Consider the following 24,963-nt stretch of genomic DNA (forward strand, 5'->3'; position numbering starts at 1 on the left):
CAGCATGTAAGACAATTTATAATATAACACAATGGATGGCTAATTCGTCATTCTGCATTGACAGTATTTATAACGTGTTACGCTTTGTTTTGGTTTAGATTGAATGTTTTACATGCCAATGGTGGTTCCATGTGCTGTAACTAGGAATGAAGACGAAAGAGTTCAGAGTAAACACAAACAGGAAGTGCAGTCTGTTGTTGAAGATGTCTGCTGTACCCCATCCACACTGAAGAGGCTCTGACATATACATCAACCAGGGATAAAGAGAAAGTTAACGCCACGAAATGTTTCATATTTATTTGAAAGTGTCTGTTGACATGTTGGAAAATATTAAAGGTCTACAATTTGTTTAATTTGTCAATATTACATTTTTTATTCATTGATTTACTGGCCACCATTACTGTGGTTACATGTACTGACCAGCAAACCCACTGCAGTCTACCTCACTAGCTCACTCTCCATTCCTGTTCAGTGTATATATATATATATATATATATATAGACCAGCCTACCTCACTCTCCATCCCTGTTCAGTGTATATATATATATATATATTGACCAGCCTACCTCACTCTCCATCCCTGTTCAGTGTATATATATATATATATATATATATATATAGACCAGCCTACCTCACTCCCCATCCCTGTTCAGTGTATATATATAGACCAGCCTACCTCAATCCCCATCCCTGTTCAGTGTATATATATATTGACCAGCCTACCTCACTCTCCATCTCTGTTCAGTGTATATATATATTGACCAGCCTACCTCACTCCCCATCCCTGTTCAGTGTATATATATATATATATATTGACCAGCCTACCTCACTCCCCATCCCTGTTCAGTGTATATATATATTGACCAGCCTACCTCACTCTCCATCCCTGTTCAGTGTATATATATATTGACCAGCCTACCTCACTCTCCATCCCTGTTCAGTGTATATATATATATTGACCAGCCTACCTCACTCCCCATCCCTGTTCAGTGTATATATATATATATATATTGACCAGCCTACCTCACTCCCCAACCCTGTTCAGTGTATATATATATATATATATATTGACCAGCCTACCTCACTCCCCATCCCTGTTCAGTGTATATATATATATATATTGACCAGCCTACCTCACTCTCCATCCCTGTTCAGTGTATATATATATATTGACCAGTCTACCTCACTCTCCATCCCTGTTCAGTGTATATATATATATTGACCAGCCTACCTCACTCCCCATCCCTGTTCAGTGTATATATATATATATATATATATATATATTGACCAGCCTACCTCACTCCCCAACCCTGTTCAGTGTATATATATATATATATATTGACCAGCCTACCTCACTCCCCATCCCTGTTCAGTATATATATATATGACCAGCCTATCCCCATCCCTGTTCAGTGTATATATATATTATACCTCACTCCCCATCCCTGTTCAGTGTATATATATATAGACCAGCCTACCTCACTCTCCATCCCTGTTCAGTGTATATATATATATTGACCAGCCTACCTCACTCTCCATCCCTGTTCAGTGTATATATATATATTGACCAGCCTACCTCACTCTCCATCCCTGTTCAGTGTATATATATATTGACCAGCCTACCTCACTCCCCATCCCTGTTCAGTGTATATATATTGACCAGCCTACCTCACTCTCCATCCCTGTTCAGTGTATATATATATTGACCAGCCTACCTCACTCTCCATCCCTGTTCAGTGTATATATATATTGACCAGCCTACCTCCTCCCCACTCCCTCATCCCTGTTCAGTGTATATATATATTGACCAGCCTACCTCCCCATCCCTGTTCTCCCCATCCCTGTTCAGTGTATATATATATTGACCAGCCTACCTCACTCCCCATCCCTGTTCAGTGTATATATATATTGACCAGCCTACCTCACTCCCCATCCCTGTTCAGTGTATATATATATTGACCAGCCTACCTCACTCCCCATCCCTGTTCAGTGTATATATATATATATTGACCAGCCTACCTCCCCATCCCTGTTCTGACCAGCCCCCATCCCTGTTCAGTGTATATATATATATATTGACCAGCCTACCTCACTCCCCATCCCTGTTCAGTGTATATATATATTGACCAGCCTCCCATCCCTGTTCAGTGTATATATATATTCTACCTCCCCATCCCTGTTCAGTGTATATATATATTGACCAGCCTACCTCACTCCCCATCCCTGTTCAGTGTATATATATATATATATATATATTGACCAGCCTACCTCACTCCCCATCCCTGATCAGTGTATATATATATATATATATTGACCAGCCTACCTCACTCCCCATCCCTGTTCAGTGTATATATATATATATATATCCCTGTTCATTGACCAGCCTACCTCACTCCCCATCCCTGTTCAGTGTATATATATATTGACCAGCCTACCTCACTCCCCATCCCTGTTCAGTGTATATATATATTGACCAGCCTACCTCACTCCCCATCCCTGTTCTCCCCATCCCTGTTCAGTGTATATATATATTGACCAGCCTACCTCACTCCCCATCCCTGTTCAGTGTATATATATATATATATTGACCAGCCTACCTCACTCCCCATCCCTGTTCAGCCTATCCCCTGACCAGCCTACCTCCCCATCCCTGTTCAGTGTATATATATATATATATTGACCAGCCTACCTCACTCCCCATCCCTGTTCAGTGTATATATATATATATATATATATTGACCAGCCTACCTCACTCCCCATCCCTGTTCAGTGTATATATATATTCACTCCCCATCCCTGTTCAGACCAGCCTACCTCACTCCCCATCCCTGTTCAGTGTATATATATATTGACCAGCCTACCTCACTCCCCATCCCTGTTCAGTGTATATATATATATTGACCAGCCTACCTCACTCCCCATCCCTGTTCAGTGTATATATATATGATATTGACCAGCCTACCTCACTCCCCATCCCTGTTCAGTGTATATATATATTGACCAGCCTACCTCACTCCCCATCCCTGTTCAGTGTATATATATATTGACCAGCCTACCTACCTCACTCCCCATCCCTGTTCAGTGTATATATATATTGACCAGCCTACCTCACTCCCCATCCCTGTTCAGTGTATATATATATTGACCAGCCTACCTCAATCCCCATCCCTGTTCAGTGTATATATATATTGACCAGCCTACCTCAATACCCATCCCTGTTCAGTGTATATATATATATATATATATTGACCAGCCTACCTCACTCCCCATCCCTGTTCAGTGTATATATATATATATATTGACCAGCCTACCTCACTCCCCATCCCTGTTCAGTGTATATATATATATATATATATATATATTGACCAGCCTACCTCACTCCCCATCCCTGTTCAGTGTATATATATATATATATATATTGACCAGCCTACCTCACTCCCCATCCCTGTTCAGTGTATATATATATATATTGACCAGCCTACCTCACTCTCCATCCCTGTTCAGTGTATATATATATATTGACCAGCCTACCTCCTCACTCCCCATCCCTGTTCAGTGTATATATATATATATATATTGACCAGCCTACCTCACTCTCCATCTCTGTTCAGTGTATATATATATTGACCAGCCTACCTCACTCTCCATCCCTGTTCAGTGTATATATATATATATATTGACCAGCCTACCTCACTCCCCATCCCTGTTCAGTGTATATCCCCATCCCTGTTATATATATATATATATATTGACCAGCCTACCTCACTCCCCATCCCTGTTCAGTGTATATATATATATATATTTATTGCCTACCTCACTCCCCATCCCCAGCCTACCTCACTCCCCATCCCTGTTCAGTGTATATATATATATATATTTATTGACCAGCCTACCTCACTCCCCATCCCTGTTCAGTGTATATATATATATATATTTATTATATATATTGCCTACCTCACTCCCCATCCCTGTTCAGTGTGTATATATATATATATAGCCTACCTCCTCCCCATCCCTGTTCAGTGTATATATATATATATATATATATATATCCCCATCCCTGTTCATATATATATATATATAGACCAGCCTACCTCACTCCCCATCCCTGTTCAGTGTATATATATATTGACCAGCCTACCTCACTCCCCATCCCTGTTCAGTGTATATATATATATTGACCAGCCTACCTCACTCTCCATCCCTGTTCAGTGTATATATATATTGACCAGCCTATCCCTCCCACTCCCCATCCCTGTTCAGTGTATATATATATTGACCAGCCTACCTCACTCCCCATCCCTGTTCAGTGTATATATATATATATATATTTATTGACCAGCCTACCTCACTCCCCATCCCTGTTCAGTGTATATATATATATATATATATATATATATATATATATTGACCAGCCTACCTCACTCCCCATCCCTGTTCAGTGTATATTTATATTGACCAGCCTACCTCACTCCCCATCCCTGTTCAGTGTATATATATATATATATATTGACCAGCCTACCTCACTCCCCATCCCTGTTCAGTGTATATATATATATATATTTATTGACCAGCCTACCTCACTCCCCATCCCTGTTCAGTGTATATATATATATATATTAGCCTACCTCCTCCCCATCCCTGTTATATATATATATATATTGACCAGCCTACCTCACTCCCCATCCCTGTTCAGTGTATATATATATGACCAGCCTACCTACTATCCCTGTTATATATATATATTGACCAGCCTACCTCACTCCCCATCCCTGTTCAGTGTATATATATATTGACCAGCCTACCTCACTCCCCATCCCTGTTCAGTGTATATATATATTGACCAGCCTACCTCACTCTCCATCCCTGTTCAGTGTATATATATATTGACCAGCCTACCTCACTCCCCATCCCTGTTCAGTGTATATATATATATTGACCAGCCTACCTCACTCCCCATCCCTGTTCAGTGTATATATATATATTGACCAGCCTACCTCACTCCCCATCCCTGTTCAGTGTATATATATATATTGACCAGCCTACCTCACTCCCCATCCCTGTTCAGTGTGCCTATATATCCCTGTTCATATATATTGACCAGCCTACCTCACTCCCCATCCCTGTTCATATATATATATATATATATATATTGACCAGCCTACCTCACTCCCCATCCCTGTTCAGTGTGTATATATATATATATATTGACCAGCCTACCTCCTCCCCATCCCTGTTCAGTGTTATATATATATATATATATATTGACCAGCCTACCTCACTCCCCATCCCTGTTCAGTGTATATATATATATATATATATATTGACCAGCCTACCTCACTCCCCATCCCTGTTCAGTGTATATATATATATATATATATATATATATATTGACCAGCCTACCTCACTCCCCATCCCTGTTCAGTGTATATATATATATATATATATTGACCAGCCTACCTCACTCCCCATCCCTGTTCAGTGTATATATATATATATATATATATATATATTGACCAGCCTACCTCACTCCCCATCCCTGTTCAGTGTATATATATATGACCAGCCTACCTATAGTGTATATATATATTGACCAGCCTACCTCACTCCCCATCCCTGTTCAGTGTATATATATATATATATATTGACCAGCCTACCTCACTCCCCATCCCTGTTCAGTGTATATATATATATATATATATATATATATTGACCAGCCTACCTCACTCCCCATCCCTGTTCAGTGTATATATATATTGACCAGCCTACCTCACTCCCCATCCCTGTTCAGTGTATATATATATATATTGACCAGCCTACCTCACTCCCCATCCCTGTTCAGTGTATATATATATATTGACCAGCCTACCTCACTCCCCATCCCTGTTCAGTGTATATATATATTGACCAGCCTACCTCACTCCCCATCCCTGTTCAGTGTATATATATATATATATATTGACCAGCCTACCCTCCCCATCCCTGTTCAGTGTATATATATATTGACCAGCCTACCTCACTCCCCACCTGTTCAGTGTATATATATATTATATATCCCTGTTCATATATATATTGACCAGCCTACCTCACTCCCCATCCCTGTTCAGTGTATATATATATATATATTGACCAGCCTACCTCACTCCCCATCCCTGTTGTTCCCCATCCCTGTTGTATATATATATTGACCAGCCTACCTCACTCCCCATCCCTGTTCAGTGTATATATATATATATATTGACCAGCCTACCTCACTCCCCATCCCTGTTCAGTGTATATATATATATATATTGACCAGCCTACCTCACTCCCCATCCCTGTTCAGTGTATATATATATTGACCAGCCTACCTCACTCCCCATCCCTGTTCAGTGTATATATATATATATTGACCAGCCTACCTCACTCCCCATCCCTGTTCAGTGTATATATATATATATTGACCAGCCTACCTCACTCCCCATCCCTGTTCAGTGTATATATATATTGACCAGCCTACCTCACTCCCCATCCCTGTTCAGTGTATATATATATATATTGACCAGCCTACCTCACTCCCCATCCCTGTTCAGTGTATATATATATTGACCAGCCTACCTCACTCCCCATCCCTGTTCAGTGTATATATATATTGACCAGCCTACCTCACTCCCCATCCCTGTTCAGTGTATATATATATTGACCAGCCTACCTCACTCCCCATCCCTGTTCAGTGTATATATATATATATATTGACCAGTCCCCATCCCTGTTCAGTGTATATATATATATATTGACCAGCCTACCTCACTCCCCATCCCTGTTCAGTGTATATATATATTGACCAGCCTACCTCACTCCCCATCCCTGTTCAGTGTATATATATTGACCAGCCTACCTCCTCCCCATCCCTGTTCAGTGTATATATATATATTGACCAGCCTACCTCCTCCCCATCCCTATATATTGACCAGCCTACCTCACTCCCCATTCAGTGTATATATATATATATATATTGACCAGCCTACCTCACTCCCCATCCCTGTTCAGTGTATATATATATATATTGACCAGCCTACCTCACTCCCCATCCCTGTTCAGTGTATATATATATATATTGACCAGCCTACCTCACTCCCCATCCCTGTTCAGTTTATATATATATATATATTGACCAGCCTACCTCACTCCCCATCCCTGTTCAGTGTATATATATATATATTGACCAGCCTACCTCACTCCCCATCCCTGTTCAGTGTATATATATATATATATTGACCAGCCTACCTCACTCCCCATCCCTGTTCAGTGTATATATATATATATATTGACCAGCCTACCTCACTCCCCATCCCTGTTCAGTGTATATATATATTGACCAGCCTACCTCACTCCCCATCCCTGTTCAGTGTATATATATATTGACCAGCCTACCTCACTCCCCATCCCTGTTCAGTGTATATATATATATATATATTGACCCCTACCTCACTCCCCATCCCTGTTCAGTGTATATATATATTGACCAGCCTACCTCACTCCCCATCCCTGTTCAGTGTATATATATATTGACCAGCCTACCTCACTCCCCATCCCTGTTCAGTGTATATATATATATATATATATTGACCAGCCTACCTCACTCCCCATCCCTGTTCAGTGTATATATATATTGACCAGCCTACCTCACTCCCCATCCCTGTTCAGTGTATATATATATATATGACCAGCCTACCTCACTCCCCATCCCTGTTCAGTGTATATATATATATTATATATATCATATATATATATTGACCAGCCTACCTCACTCCCCATCCCCTGACCAGCCTACCCCCATCCCTGTTCAGTGTATATATATATTGACCAGCCTACCTCACTCCCCATCCCTGTTCAGTGTATATATATATTGACCAGCCTACCTCACTCCCCATCCCTGTTCAGTGTATATATATATTGACCAGCCTACCTCACTCCCCATCCCTGTTCAGTGTATATATATATATATATTGACCAGCCTACCTCACTCCCCATCCCTGTTCAGTGTATATATATATATATATTGACCAGCCTACCTCACTCCCCATCCCTGTTCAGTGTATATATATATATATATATATATATATATTGACCAGCCTACCTCACTCCCCATCCCTGTTCAGTGTATATATATATATATATTGACCAGCCTACCTCACTCCCCATCCCTGTTCAGTGTATATATATATTGACCAGCCTACCTCACTCCCCATCCCTGTTCATATATATATATATTGACCAGCCTACCTCACTCCCCATCCCTGTTCAGTGTATATATATATTGACCAGCCTACCTCACTCCCCATCCCTGTTCAGTGTATATATATATTGACCAGCCTACCTCACTCCCCATCCCTGTTCAGTGTATATATATATATATTGACCAGCCTACCTCCTCCCCATCCCTGTTCAGTGTATATATATATATTGACCAGCCTACCTCCCTCCCCATCCCTGTTCAGTGTAATATATATATATATATATATATATATATATTGACCAGCCTACCTCACTCCCCATCCCTGTTCAGTGTATATATATATATTGACCAGCCTACCTCCTCCCCATCCCTGTTCAGTGTATATATATATTGACCAGCCTACCTCACTCCCCATCCCTGTTCAGTGTATATATATATATTGACCAGCCTACCTCACTCCCCATCCCTGTTCATATATATATATTGACCAGCCTACCTCATCCCTGTTCAGTGTATATATATATTCCCCATCCCCCTGTTCAGTGTATATATATATATATTGACCAGCCTACCTCACTCCCCATCCCTGTTCAGTGTATATATATATTGACCAGCCTACCTCACTCCCCATCCCTGTTCAGTGTATATATATATATTGACCAGCCTACCTCACTCCCCATCCCTGTTCAGTGTATATATATATATATATATACCTACTCCCCATCCCTGTTCAGTGTATATATATATTGACCAGCCTACCTCACTCCCCATCCCTGTTCAGTGTATATATATATATATATATATTGACCAGCCTACCTCACTCCCCATCCCTGTTCAGTGTATATATATATATATATATCCCTGTCCCCATCCCTGTTATATATATATATATATATATATTGACCAGCCTACCTCACTCCCCATCCCTGTTCAGTGTATATATATATATATATATTGACCAGCCTACCTCACTCCCCATCCCTGTTCAGTGTATATATATATATATTACCAGCCTATATATATATATTGACCAGCCTACCTCACTCCCCATCCCCATCCCTGTTCAGTGTATATATATATATTGACCAGCCTACCTCACTCCCCATCCCTGTTCAGTGTATATATATATATATATTGACCAGCCTACCTCACTCCCCATCCCTGTTCAGTGTATATATATATATATTGACCAGCCTACCTCACTCCCCATCCCTGTTCAGTGTATATATATATATTGACCAGCCTACCTCCTCCCCATCCCTCCCCATCCCTGTTCAGTGTATATATATATTGACCAGCCTACCTCACTCCCCATCCCTGTTCAGTGTATATATATATTGACCATATATCCCCATCCTGTTCAGTATATATATATATTGACCAGCCTACCTCACTCCCCATCCCTGTTCAGTGTATATATATATTGACCAGCCTACCTCACTCCCCATCCCTGTTCAGTGTATATATATATTGACCAGCCTACCTCACTCCCCATCCCTGTTCAGTGTATATATATATATATATCCCTGTTTGACCAGCCTACCTCACTCCCCATCCCTGTTCAGTGTATATATATATATATATATATATTGACCAGCCTACCTCACTCCCCATCCCTGTTCATCCCTGTTCATCCCTGTGTATATATATATATATATATTGACCAGCCTACCTCACTCCCCATCCCTGTTCATATATATATATATATATTGACCAGCCTACCTCACTCCCCATCCCTGTTCAGTGTATATATATATTATATCACTCCCCATCCCTGTTCAGTGTATATATATATTGACCAGCCTACCTCACTCCCCATCCCTGTTCAGTATATATATATATTGACCAGCCTACCTCAATCCCCATCCCTGTTCAGTGTATATATATATATATTGACCAGCCTACCTCACTCCCCATCCCTGTTCAGTGTATATATATATATATATATATTGACCAGCCTACCTCACTCCCCATCCCTGTTCAGTGTATATATATATATATATGACCAGCCTACCTCACTCCCCATCCCTGTTCAGTGTATATATATATATATATATATTGACCAGCCTACCTCACTCCCCATCCCTGTTCCCCTACCTCACTCCCCATCCCTGTTCAGTGTATATATATATATATTGACCAGCCTACCTCACTCCCCATCCCTGTTCAGTGTATATATATATATATATATTGACCAGCCTACCTCACTCCCCATCCCTGTTCAGTGTATATATATATATATATATTGACCAGCCTACCTCACTCCCCATCCCTGTTCAGTGTATATATATATATATACTCCCCATATGTTCATATATATATATTGACCAGCCTACCTCACTCCCCATATATATATATATATTGACCAGCCTACCTCACTCCCCATCCCTGTTCAGTGTATATATATTGACCAGCCTACCTCACTCTCCATCCCTGTTCAGTGTATATATATTGACCAGCCTACCTCACTCTCCATCCCTGTTCAGTGTATATATATATTGACCAGCCTCCTCCCCTCCTACCTCCCATCCCTGTTCAGTATATATATATATTGACCAGCCTACCTCACTCCCCATCCCTGTTCAGTGTATATATATATTGACCAGCCTACCTCACTCCCCATCCCTGTTCAGTATATATATATTGACCAGCCTACCTCACTCCCCATCCCTGTTCAGTGTATATATATATATATATTGACCAGCCTACCTCACTCCCCATCCCTGTTCAGTGTATATATATATATATATATTGACCAGCCTACCTCACTCCCCATCCCTGTTCAGTGCCTACCTCACTATCCCTGTTATATATATATATTGACCAGCCTACCTCACTCCCCATCCCTGTTCAGTGTATATATATATATATATATTGACCAGCCTACCTCACTCCCCATCCCTGTTCAGTGTAATATATATATATATATATATATATATATATATTGACCAGCCTACCTCACTCCCCATCCCTGTTCAGTGTTGACCAGCCTACCTCACTCCCCATCCCTGTTCATATATATATATTGACCAGCCTACCTCACTCCCCATCCCTGTTCAGTGCCTACCTCACTCCCCATCCCTGTTATATATATATATATTGACCAGCCTACCTCCTCCCCATCCCTGTTCAGTGTATATATATATTGACCAGCCTACCCACTCCCCATCCCTGTTCAGTGTATATATATTGACCAGCCTACCTCACTCCCCATCCCTGTTCAGTGACCAGCCTACCTCACTCCCCATCCCTGTTCAGTGTATATATATATTGACCAGCCTACCTCACTCCCCATCCCTGTTCAGTGTATATATATATATATTGACCAGCCTACCTCACTCCCCATCCCTGTTCAGTGTATATATATATATATTGACCAGCCTACCTCACTCCCCATCCCTGTTCAGTGTATATATATATATATATATATTGACCAGCCTACCTCACTCCCCATCCCTGTTCAGTGTATATATATATATATATATTGCAGCCTACCTCACTCCCCATCCCTGTTCAGTGTATATATATATATATTGACCAGCCTACCTCACTCCCCATCCCTGTTCAGTGTATATATATATTGACCAGCCTACCTCCTCCCCATCCCTGTTCAGTGTATATATATATATATATTACCTCACTCCCCATCCCTGTTCAGTGTATATATATATATATTGACCAGCCTACCTCACTCCCCATCCCTGTTCAGTGTATATATATATTGACCAGCCTACCTCACTCCCCATCCCTGTTCAGTGTATATATATATTGACCAGCCTACCTCACTCTCCATCCCTGTTCAGTGTATATATATATATATTGACCAGCCTACCTCACTCCCCATCCCTGTTCAGTGTGACCAGTATATCCCCATCCCTGTTAGTGTATATATATATATATTGACCAGCCTACCTCACTCCCCATCCCTGTTCAGTGTATATATATATATTGACCAGCCTACCTCACTCCCCATCCCTGTTCATATATATATATATATATTGACCAGCCTACCTCACTCCCCATCCCTGTTCAGTGTATATATATATATATATATATTGACCAGCCTACCTCACTCCCCATCCCTGTTCAGTGTATATATATATTGACCAGCCTATATATATATATATATATTGACCAGCCTACCTCACTCCCCATCCCTGTTCAGTGTTCAGTATATATATATATTGACCAGCCTACCCTCCCCATCCCTGTTCTGACCAGCCACTCCCCATCCTGTTCAGTGTATATATATATTCAGCCTACCTCACTCCCCATCCCTGTTCAGTGTATATATATATATTGACCAGCCTACCTCACTCCCCATCCCTGTTCAGTGTATATATATATATTGACCAGCCTACCTCACTCCCCATCCCTGTTCAGTGTATATATATATATTGACCAGCCTACCAGTGTATATATATATTCACTCCCCATCCCTGTTCAGTGTATATATATATATATTGACCAGCCTACCTCACTCCCCATCCCTGTTCAGTGTATATATATATATATATTGACCAGCCTACCTCACTCCCCATCCCTGTTCAGTGTATATATATATTGACCAGCCTATATCCCCATCCCTGTTCAGTGTATATATATATATATATTGACCAGCCTACCTCACTCCCCATCCCTGTTCAGTGTATATATATATTGACCAGCCTACCTCACTCCCATCCCTGTTCATATATATATATATTGACCAGCCTACCTCACTCCCCATCCCTGTTCAGTGTATATATATATATATATATATTGACCAGCCTACCTCACTCCCCATCCCTGTTCAGTGTATATATATATATATATTGACCAGCCTACCTCACTCCCCATCCCTGTTCCTGACCAGCCTACCTCACTCTCCATCCCTGTTCAGTGTATATATATATATATATATTGACCAGCCTACCTCACTCCCCATCCCTGTTCAGTGTATATATATATATATATTGACCAGCCTACCTCACTCCCCATCCCTGTTCAGTGTTATATATATATATATATTGACCAGCCTACCTCACTCCCCATCCCTGTTCAGTGTATATATATATTGACCAGCCTACCTCACTCCCCATCCCCATCCCTGTTCAGTGTATATATATATTGACCAGCCTACCTCACTCTCCATCCCTGTTCAGTGTATATATATATATATTGACCAGCCTACCTCACTCCCCATCCCTGTTCAGTGTATATATATATATATATATTGACCAGCCTACCTCACTCCCCATCCCTGTTCAGTGTATATATATATATATATATATATATTGACCAGCCTACCTCACTCCCCATCCCTGTTCAGTGTATATATATATTGACCAGCCTACCTCACTCCCCATCCCTGTTCAGTGTATATATATATATATTGACCAGCCTACCTCACTCCCCATCCCTGTTCAGTGACCAGCCTACCTATATATATATATATATTGACCAGCCTACCTCACTCCCCATCCCTGTTCAGTGTATATATATTGCCTACCTCACTCCCCATCCCTGTTCAGTGTATATATATATATATATTGACCAGCCTACCTCACTCCCCATCCCTGTTCAGTGTATATATATATATATATTGACCAGCCTACCTGACCAGCCTACCCCCATCCCTGTTCAGTGTATATATATATATATATTGACCAGCCTACCTCACTCCCCATCCCTGTTCAGTGTATATATATATATATTGACCAGCCTACCTACCTCACTCCCCATCCCTGTTCAGTGTATATATATATATTGACCAGCCTACCTCACTCCCCATCCCTGTTCAGTGTATATATATATATTGACCAGCCTACCTCACTCCCCATCCCTGTTCAGTGCCTACCTCACTCCCCATCCCTGTTCAGTGTATATATATATATATTGACCAGCCTACCTCACTCCCCATCCCTGTTCAGTGTATATATATATATTGACCAGCCTACCTCACTCCCCATCCCTGTTCAGTGTATATATATATATTGACCAGCCTACCTCACTCCCCATCCCTGTTCAGTGTATATATATATATTGACCAGCCTACCTCACTCCCCATCCCTGTTCAGTGTATATATATATATATATTGACCAGCCTACCTCACTCCCCATCCCTGTTCAGTGTATATATATATATATATTGACCAGCCTACCTCACTCCCCATCCCTGTTCATATATATATTGACCAGCCTACCTCACTCCCCATCCCTGTTCAGTGTATATATATATATTGACCAGCCTACCTCACTCCCCATCCCTGTTCAGTGTATATATATATATATATATATATTGACCAGCCTACCTCACTCCCCATCCCTGTTCAGTATATATATATATATATATTGACCAGCCTACCTCACTCCCCATCCCTGTTCAGTGTATATATATATATATTGACCAGCCTACCTCACTCCCCATCCCTGTTCATATATATATATTGACCAGCCTACCTCACTCCCCATCCCTGTTCAGTGTATATCCCCATCCCTGTTATATATATTGACCAGCCTACCTCACTCCCCATCCCTGTTCAGTGTATATATATATATATATATCCCCATATAGTTGACCAGCCTACCTCACTCCCCATCCCTGTTCAGTGTATATATATATATATATTGACCAGCCTACTCCCCATCCCTGTTCTGACCAGCCCCCATCCCCATCCCTGTTCAGTGTATATATATATATATTGACCATACCTCACTCCCCATCCCTGTTATATATATATATATTGACCAGCCTACCTCCTCCCCATCCCTGTTCAGTGTATATATATATTGACCAGCCTACCTCATCCCCATCCCTGTTCAGTGTATATATATCCCCCCATCCCTGTTATATATATATATATATTGACCAGCCTACCTCACTCCCCATCCCTGTTCAGTGTATATATATATATATATTGACCAGCCTACCTCACTCCCCATCCCTGTTCAGTGTATATATATATATATTGACCAGCCTACCTCACTCCCCATCCCTGTTCAGTGTATATATATATATATTGACCAGCCTACCTCACTCCCCATCCCTGTTCAGTGTATATATATATATATATTGACCAGCCTACCTATCCCCATCCCTGTTCATATATATATATATTGACCAGCCTACCTCACTCCCCATCCCTGTTCAGTGTGCCTACCTCCTCCCCATCCCTGTTCAGTGTATATATATATTGACCAGCCTCTCACAGTGTATATATATATTGACCAGCCTACCCATCCCTGTTCAGTGTATATATATATATATTGACCAGCCTACCTCACTCCCCATCCCTGTTCAGTGTATATATATATATATATTGACCAGCCTACCTCACTCCCCATCCCTGTTCAGTGTATCCCCATCCCTGTTATATATTGACCAGCCTACCTCACTCCCCATCCCTGTTCAGTGTATATATATATTGACCAGCCTACCTCACTCCCCATCCCTGTTCAGTGTATATATATATATATTGACCAGCCTACCTCACTCCCCATCCCTGTTCAGTGTATATATATATAGACCAGCCTACCTCACTCCCCATCCCTGTTCATTGACCAGCCTGTTCCCCATCCCAGTGTGTATATCCCCATCCCTGTTCAGTATATATATTGACCAGCCTACCTCACTCCCCATCCCTGTTCAGTGTATATATATATATATTGACCAGCCTACCTCACTCCCCATCCCTGTTCAGTGTATATATATATTGACCAGCCTACCTCCTCCCCATCCCTGTTCAGTGTATATATATATTGACCAGCCTACCTCACTCCCCATCCCTGTTCAGTGTATATATATATTGACCAGCCTACCTCACTCCCCATCCCTGTTCAGTGTATATATATATTGACCAGCCTACCTCACTCCCCATCCCTGTTCAGTGTATATATATATATTGACCAGCCTACCTCACTCCCCATCCCTGTTCAGTGTATATATATATAGACCAGCCTACCTCACTCCCCATCCCTGTTCAGTGTATATATAGACCAGCCTACCTCACTCCCCATCCCTGTTCAGTGTATATATAGACCAGCCTACCTCACTCCCCATCCCCTGTTCAGCCTACCTCACTCCCCATCCCTGTTCATATATATAGACCAGCCTACCTCACTCCCCATCCCTGTTCAGTGTATATATGTATATATCCCTGTTCAGTGTATATATAGACCAGCCTACCTCACTCCCCATCCCTGTTCAGTGTATATATAGACAAACCATGTACACATTGGCCAATACCACCCAAAGCGGCGTTGATTCATGCAAAGTTTACTTCTATTGCCTTATGGCTATTGCCAGTTGTAACACTTCAAAAATCCAACAGGTGGCGATTGCGCTCCACCATGGTTTTTCATATTGATATTGGACTCCAAGTCAACATCCAAAAGCCAAATTTTGAAAAAAAAAACGTATCACCCCTTAAAAAAGTGCTTTCTGGACCGTTTTTCGAAATTCTTTCGCTTTTTTTGACAATTAGACATGTATAAGAACTGTATGAAAATACTTTTGTCCAATTTTATTATCATAATTTTTTTAATTTTTTTACTTGCGCATTATTGCATATGTTTTGTCCATCTGCAATATGATTTCATAGGAAGTCAGAAGTCAAAAGTCAAAAATTATTAAATTTCATAAAAAACTTCACACACCCCTAAAAAAGTGCTTTCTGGACCGTTTTTCGAAAAATTTTCGAATTTTGTGTCAGTTACACAAGTATAAGAACTGTATCAACATACTTTAGTCATATTTTATTATCATAATGTTTTTTTTTTTTTTTTGCTTGTGCATAAGGCATATGTTTTGTGGGGGCCAAATGTCATAAGAAATTTGACATGCTCAAAAATCCTTCAGAAATGCAAAATTGACTGGCCTGATGAACTCGGGATGGCCGGGCAGTGATTGTTGTTCCTTTCAATCACTCGTGGTGTTGATTTCATCATGTCCATTTGTTTATGTTTTCTCACTTTTGCAAATGTGCATTTGCAATATGGTTAACTGGGCATTCACCATCACCAATTTGTCATGCCATAAAAATCATGCAGGAATGCCAAATTGACTGGCCCGATGAACTCGGGATGGCTGGGCAGTGATACTGGTACCTTCTCCATCGCTCGTTTGGCTTGATTTCAGAATGTCGCTTTTGGTGATGGTACCTCACTGTTAAAACATATTGCAAATGTTTTCTCACTTTTGCAAAGTCACTGAAAATTTGCGCAGGAATGCCAAATTGACTGGCCCGATGACCTCGGGATGGCTGGGCAGTGATACTGGTACCTCTCCATCGCTCGTTTGGGTTGATTTCAGAATGTCGCTTTTGGTGATGGTACCTCACTGTTAAAACATATTGCAAATGTTCCTTACTTTTGCAAAGTCACTGAAAATTTGTGCAGGAATGCCAAATTGACTGGCCCGATGAACTCGGGATGGCTTGGCAGTGATTCTGGTACCTCTCCATCACTCGTTAGGGTTGATTCCAGAATGTCCATTTGGTGATTTTTCTCACTCTTTCAAAGTCACTGTGCATTTGCCATATGGTTAACTGGGCAGTCACCATTACCAATTTGTCATGCCATAAAAATCATGCAGGAATGCCAAATTGACTGGCCCGATGCCATAGGGATGGCTGGGCAGTGATACTGGTACCTCTCCATCGCTCGTTTGGGTTGATTTCAGAATGTCGCTTTTGGTGATGGTACCTCACCGCTTAAACATATTGCTAATGGACAAGAGTCACCTGCAAGTCACCGTCCATCAGTCAATTTGATATCATTCTGACACCAAACTGATACAAACTGACACCAAACCCACTTTTCCCAACTCATTTAGGAGCCAAGTATAACATACTTCAGAGCTGGCCCAAAATTCACAAGGCCTTCGGTACAAAACATTAAAAAACCATAAAACACATAGTTACTTTCTAGCTGCGGGGCCAGTTCGGACATTATGTGAAGTCCTATGTGAGGCGACCCCGAATCCCGAGTTTGCTCGATAGGTCATTTGGTGTCCGAGTAAAAGCCTAATTGGTGCTGAAAATCCACTTTTTCCATGCCTTGCTACGGGGTCCTTGAATGAGCTATCGGACCGAGATGTTGGGTTCTGTCTCTATGGGCCGAGACGGTCACAATGCACCTAGTCTTGTGTCTCCGGGACATTTCTAAATGTCGCCATTTTCGTAATGGTCAAAATGAATTGAAGTCATTGCAAATGTTCGACGCGGTTTCTCGGTCCGAGAACCTCCTAGAGCGCCGTAACTCACCACGCACTATCGACCTGAGGTCTAGAACAGGATTCTAAAGTTTCGGAACTCTAGGTCTGACGGTTCTTTTTTAGCTCGAATAAAGCTAACTATTGGAGGCACTGTCAGTCTCTACACACCCCAATACGTCCCTCCATCCAAGTTGTGTATCTGTGTGATTTATTTTTCCTTTGAATTTTTATGGGAAGAATGACTGATTTACAGTTCATGGGGGTTGTATAATCACACATATGAAGTTTTGGACAGATCTGATTTTTTTAACCCTTCCAAACAGCCCCTGAGACACCAATTATGGCACTTCCGGTTGGCATAGGAAGCTATAAATAAACTCATATCCTCATTGGGGTATGCCTTTACAGAATCCTGAGTTTTAAGTCTTTACGTTAAGAACTGAGTTATTTACGGAGGGTTTAGTGAGTGTGTGTTATTTCAGAAAATCATAGAAAATCACAGAAATGTCGCAGAGCTCCGCAGCACATTTTAAAAATATTCGTATGAACACCCTGCAACTGGATCTGTAACCGTTGAAAAAAAAACACCTATATCTGAACATCACGATCTGGTCACCGTACGAGTAAATGACGATAGATAAATGGCCGATTTTTTTTATTGACACCGGAGGCTCCTTGACTTTGACGTGAAGTGAAAAAATCTTTTCTCTATTTTCATTTTGGACCTTTAATCCCAGAAATATGGCCATAACTCAAAAACCGTTGAGGCCTAGACGCCATCTTGTTCGGGGCCATCTTCCCATAATGCCAAACCTACGCTCACCAAGTTTCGGCTTCGAAATATTTTCAGTTTTCGAGATATGGCACGTCGTGATTCGGGATGTTTTGTCCAATAGCAATATGATTGCTTATGCCCTCTTGTGGGATATTCCGGCATAGCGCAAAAATGGGCCAAAATTTGTTTATTTTATTAAACGAAAACCGAATGTCCGACAAAGTTCATTTGATGACTTCCCGGTAGGTCTGGCCCAGCCGCTCGGCCCGACGCCGTCCCCGAATTTTTAAAATGTTTTCGGACGTCTAGTAAGGGACCGTACAGTTCCAATAGGGACTTTCTCACTAACCATACGGTGATTGTCGAAATGTTCCCTTAAGGTATGATATTAATGATAAATGGATATTTTATCTGTCTCTCCTATTGTGTACCGCTGTTAAATACTGCGGAAAAATAAAAACCGTGGAAAATAAGTACTTAACTACCAATTATTATATAGATAAATATTAAATTAAAGGGTAAACACTGGACTGAACCCCCTAATTGTCAAACTAATATTAAATATACAACAAAATAGAAGAGACATAAGAGGTTATGCAATATGGGTGTATAGCCACTGCACGCTTCTTAGGTGTGTAATGGACATGACCAAGGAGATATTGAAATTTAAAACTAGGAAAAAATGTATGTTACACCACGTGATTTTACAGTACACAAACAAGTGCCAATATATAAGGGTAGTCAGTGTACATTCTGCACCATGTTTGAAGTCGGTAGGTCACAAGACCAAGGAGCTATTGACATTTTAAATGAAGAAAAGTTCATGTAAAATCATGTGAGATGAAAATGGACAAACTAAATGGTGTGCAAAGTGTAGGGGCACTGAGTGGACATTCCGAACCTTGTTTGGAGTCAGTAGGTCACATGACCATGGAGCTATTGAAAGTTTACAGTTTGAAAAGTTTATGTAAAATCATGATGAAATTGGACAAACTGAAAGGTGTGCAATATAGAAGGGTTGTCAGTGGATATTCTGAACCTTGTTTGAAGTCACTAGGTCACATGACCAGTGAACTACTGACATTCAAAAATTTCAATAAATCACAACATGTGCAATGTGTCTATGCCATCGGGTCAGCTACACCCGTTTTTTTTTTTAAGTTTTAGGAGTAATGGTTAAAGAGTTATTGAAATATTTGATTTGTCACTACGTTGACAGTACCCAACTGCTGTTGGTGAACGTAAGGACAACTACAGGCGAAAATCCGTCGAATTTTCAACCTGAAACGGTCTTTACCTCGGTGGTTAATTTTGGCCCCAAAACAACGTGAGTGAAGGTATTCCTAAATAACAAACATGTTCGAAAATGGATTGTGTATAGCTATGTGACTCAATAATGAATTGATCTCACATTGTAATTCTGATAATATAAAGGGGCAATCTGCCTTCCCAACAATAAGTGTATAATACCGCGCCACTTTTTAGGTAAACAACGGAGAGATGTGGCTGTAGAAATGTAGTCTAACCACTCAAATTCATACAGACGCCATGAAGGCCCATCCATTATATCAAAATGATAGTTTTAACCATGTTTTCAGGCTATACAGTTCACAATTACATTTAAAATGGTTACTTAATCGTTTTACAAACAGGGTAAGACAAGTTTATATTTTGGGTTTTTAGAGGGTACAACCGTGGAACTAAACGCATGGAACATTATGTATCAGTTATATTAAATAAATAAGCAATGAGTAGCCTTTATCGTTAATTTAAAAGTAAAAAAAAAAAAGTAACAATCGCAGTGACCCTTTTAACCACACAGAACAAAGTACTATGGGGGAGCCGCGTGATGGAAGGAGAGACATAGGAATAAAGCTCACCTTGGTCCTGCACAAATCGAACAATGTTTCCGCGAACTCCATACTCAGACACCATGCACGGGTCTCTTTCGTGGGTGTCGTTCTCCCGGGTGCTGGTACGTTTGAACATCCTCCACAACACGGAGGGAACGCGGCGGTGTTCTGACGGCTTTGGCCGAGCAGAGAGGCCCAATGAATTTAAAAACAAGCGCTCCTGAGTCTTCAAATCTTCTCCATTTCCTAAAGCAAACGCACTAATGGATAAAATAGCTAGGGCTAAAAGAACCAAAGTCTCCATTCTTCACGTTTGACCTAGGCTTTGCTACAAACAAACTAGCCGAAACTACAGCGTGTGTTTTGCTCTTCTTTCTATGTCTGCTTGTGAATTTAAAAGTCCCTGCGTGCCAATGTGTGATTGATCATTGGCGCTGATTGATTGGCATCCCGGATGGTTTCTATCGACACCTAGGTGCGAGACTGCGTAGACAAGATATGCTAATGAGGACCTATCTCACAGATAAAGAACATTTGCCTAAAATCTACAAAAGTTACATTCAAGTTAGCCTACCTCAATTATGCCCGTTTTTCTTGAGTTTCTATCATTATAACAGAACGTAAACAATTGTATTTCTGCTATCTCTATCCAAATGAATCTCTGAGGACGTTGACATTAACTGTCTCATGTCTCCAGATGTAATGTGGCATATTTCTAGGGACACGAGGGTGCTTCTTTCCACTGTGATGATGCCAGGTTTCCCAAATTGGGATCAGGGAGCCAATGGCAATCAATATTTTAGATGTGCTGTCCAATCCAATTACACTAGCAATATCACTGGTTCATTGATGATGATTTCCTGCATCAGTTAACAAGGGCCATGGCAATGGCTGCCTCCTCTGGGTCAGACAGAAACTGGTCATAGACCAAACAAACCAGGTATTATCAACAGAGATAAGTTATTTAACTCCCTACAAATGTGTGAAATATTATCTCCAGCAGGGCCATAGCTATATATGAGTATTGTATATATATATATATAAAATACTCATATATATATAAAATACTCATATATAGCAGTTCTGTAAAGCAAATGTATTTGTTTACCTTTTGTTATTTAATAAAATACATTTTCTGCTAACAGATCCATCTGTATGTATTCAATTATAGTTTTTAATCCCGGTTCTGAGTTAATGTGTAATGGCTAATTGTATAGCTAATAGGGTATGTGCAGTTTTACGATTCGTTACTTGAAATAGTTATATATTATACTGAACAAAAAATATAAACGCAACATGTAAAGTATTGGTCCCATGTTTCATGAGCTGAAATAAAAGATCTCAGAACTGTTCTATAAGCACAAAAACTTATTTCTCTCAATTGTTGTGCCCAAATTTGAGTGATTGGTGATGCATGGTGGTGGATGCATCATGTCATGGGTAGGCTTGTCATCGGCAAGGAATAGGGAGTTTTCCAGGATAAAAATAAACATAATAGATCTATACACAGGAAAACTCATTGTGGAAAACCTGGTTGTCTGCTTTCCAACAGACACTGGGAGACAAATTAACCTTTCAGCAGGACAATAACCTAATACACAAGGCCAAATATACACTGGAGTTGCTTACCAAGATGACATTAAATGTTCCTGAGTGGCCTTTTTACAGTTTTGACTTAAATCTATTTAAAATTCTATGGCAAAACTTGAAGATGACTGTCGAGCAATGATCAACAACCAACTTGAAGAGTTTGAGGAGTTTTAAAAGAATCATGTGCAGATATTGTAAATTCCATGTGTGCAAATTTCTTAAAGACTTACCCAGAAGGACTCACAGCTTTAAACGCTGCCAAACGGGATTCTAAGTATTGACTCAGGGGTGTGAATACTTAATATTTAATTTTCAATAAAAGGTGACATTCTATAATGTTGCCTGATATAGAAATGTTGATCTCAAATCCAAAATGCTGGAGTAAAGAGACAATTGATTTTGTTTACTGCAGTGAAACAGAGAGGAGGGGGATAAATAAAGTCAGAACCGTAGGATAAATAAAGGGGGCATATAAACAGACAATGAAAGCTCTTACAATATTCAATGATTACAGGCTACTTGTGCACCACCAAGTCAGAACAGTAGGTGAAATTAAGAGGGGTAAATAGACCAAATTATTAGGGTGAGGCACATGAGCTACTAACGTCTTACTCCACAACATACACTTAGTATGACTTTCTCAGCTACAGTAACATATCTCCCTGGCATATTACATCCTTTATGCAGCGGCATACAATACATTTTTGGATTCACCTTGTTGTGCTGTACTCACTTGAACAGGAAGATAGCGTGGCTGTCCTTCATGAGCACATTTTGTCATCAGTCTGGCATTCTCTGGATTTATGGTGCTTTCAAAACAAATGGGAACTCGGAAAAAAAACAAGGTTGAATCATGATGACGTCATTGATCTTCAGAGACCGGATTTATAATTCCGAGTTGGATGACTGTTCAAATCGTATTTTCCCAGTCGTAGCTAGTTTATTCCCGACTTCAAGTTTCTTGAACCCACTGAAGTCAAGTTTTCGCATTTCTGAGTTAGTTGTTTTGAGCACGGCACAAATCATTCTTCATTGACAGCGTGGCCAATGTTGAATGTTTATAATTTTAAACTTGGATAAGAACCCCTTAATCCCAGATTTGGGACCACACAGCCACTCCACAGAATAGCAGGCTAGTGATTGCTTTCCAATGCTGGCAGTTAGCCACTGTCGCTGATTCCTTCCTAACCACTAATTGTTGAATTTGCGACTTCCAACTTATGTAATGTTTACGTCCAATGGCCGATGTGTTTTATCTATAATTTATATTCATATGACAAGAATCAAAAAGGATTTGCCAGTAGATTGTCGACGTGATTCATGATGACTCTTAGCTAAGATTTTGAAAATATGACGTTGACATGATCAGTCCAATCAAAGCTACTGTAGATAAAATGTGAATTGACCTTTTATCTGTGGCCAATGACCTTGAGCCTTCTTAGATGGGCACTTCTAATGTAACTAGGGCAGCACCCAAGGGGCTAGAATTTTCAAGTTCTACCCTTAGATTTGGCAGTGACATACTGTCTCCATGAGTGACAGTACAATGAGCCAATCATGGCGCAATGCTCCGTATCTTCTGCTGGCTAACCCCACCACCACAGAAAGCACTGGGCTAGCCTGAAACACCTGCATTTTGGACCTGCCTTACTCAAGAAAACAAAAAAAATGACCATGTTTGTATGCGGTTTTATTAACTCAATGACATATATTTTTTACAATGTTTGCAAACTGACATAACACGTATTAATGCAAAATAACATGTAAAAGTCCCCACAAAAATATATAAACTCAGCGGAAAAAGGACGTCCTCTCACTGTCAACTGCGTTTATTTTCAGCAAACTTAACATGTGTAAATATTTGTATGAACATAACAAGATTCAACATCTGAGCCATAAACTGAACAAGTTCCACAGACATGTAACTAATCAGAAATCAAATAATGTGTCCCTGAACAAAGGGGGGGGGGAATTCAAAAGTAACAGTTAGTATCTGGTGTGGTCACCAGCTGCATTAAGTACTGCAGTGAATCTCCTCCTCTTGGACTGCACCAGGTATGCCAGTTCTTGCTGTGAGATGTTACCTCACTCTTCCACCAAGGCACCTGCAAGTTTTCTGACATTTCTGGGGGGGTGGGGGGGGATGGCCCTAGCCCTCACCCTTCGATCCAACAGGTTCCAGACGTGCTCAATGGGATTGAGATCCGGGCTCTTCACTGGCCATGACAAAACACTGACACATTCCTGTCTTGCAGGAAGTACAGGTCACAGTCAATATCGGCCTTTAGCTGCATAAACAAACCAAATTCTCTCTGACCTTGTCCCCCTTGTT

The 24,963-nt window shown here is 40.6% G+C and overlaps 1 protein-coding gene across 1 annotated transcript in view; it reads right to left on the reverse strand.

Moving 5' to 3' along the window:
* The window catches only part of gdf3 (growth differentiation factor 3), a 29,044-nt gene extending 7,699 nt beyond the window's left edge, over nucleotides 1-21,345 (reverse strand). Inside the window, exon 1 of the mRNA XM_064975453.1 lies at nucleotides 21,069-21,345. Coding sequence (XP_064831525.1) covers nucleotides 21,069-21,345 — 277 coding nt within the window. The remainder of the gene's footprint in view (nucleotides 1-21,068) is intronic.
* Nucleotides 21,346-24,963: the final 3,618 nt, after the last annotated feature.

The sequence above is a fragment of the Oncorhynchus masou genome, chromosome 10 (genome assembly GCF_036934945.1).
Source record: "Oncorhynchus masou masou isolate Uvic2021 chromosome 10, UVic_Omas_1.1, whole genome shotgun sequence".
NCBI classification, from domain to species: Eukaryota; Metazoa; Chordata; class Actinopteri; order Salmoniformes; family Salmonidae; genus Oncorhynchus; species Oncorhynchus masou.